Genomic DNA, 407 nt, shown 5'->3' on the forward strand with positions numbered 1-407 from the left:
GTAATACAGCAGAGAAAATGTGTGTGTGTGTGTGTGTGTGTGTTTGTGATGTGAGTAATACAGCAGAGAGAGTGTGTGTGTGTGTGTGATGTGATGTGAACTCTGCAGTGACAGAGCTGTAACAAAGTGCAGGTTCTTACCGTGTTCCTCACGCGCTGCATCTCCGTCACTCCTACACACACCAACACCAAACTCACCAAACTCATCATCTTACTGAGAAACACAATAAACCCGGACTACAGACGGAGACTGAAGGAGACACAGAGAGGAAGAAGTGTTCAGTGATGGAGAGAAAAGCGAATGAAGAAGAAAAAGTTTGGACAGTTTCAACGCGTTTTTACTCCTCCCAACTCACTTAGGGACACATGCGCACTCATCGACCGCCATCTGGTGGCCAAATGGGAAAA

General features: G+C 46.4%; 1 protein-coding gene across 2 annotated transcripts in view; it reads right to left on the bottom strand.

The window, feature by feature from the left end:
- Positions 1-407, bottom strand: part of gpr37l1a (G protein-coupled receptor 37 like 1a) — a 19,777-nt gene extending 19,370 nt beyond the window's left edge. The window contains exons 1-2 of one of the 2 annotated variants that reach the window (XM_083533728.1): positions 356-407; positions 141-249 (exon numbers count right to left, since the gene is read on the bottom strand). In XM_083533728.1, the coding sequence (XP_083389854.1) occupies positions 141-209 (69 nt within the window). In that variant the 5' untranslated portion in view covers positions 210-249; positions 356-407. The other variant, XM_083533727.1, reaches the window with a different exon arrangement.

Source organism: Silurus aristotelis (genome assembly GCF_946808225.1).
Source record: "Silurus aristotelis genome assembly, chromosome: 28".
Lineage (NCBI taxonomy): Eukaryota > Metazoa > Chordata > Actinopteri > Siluriformes > Siluridae > Silurus > Silurus aristotelis.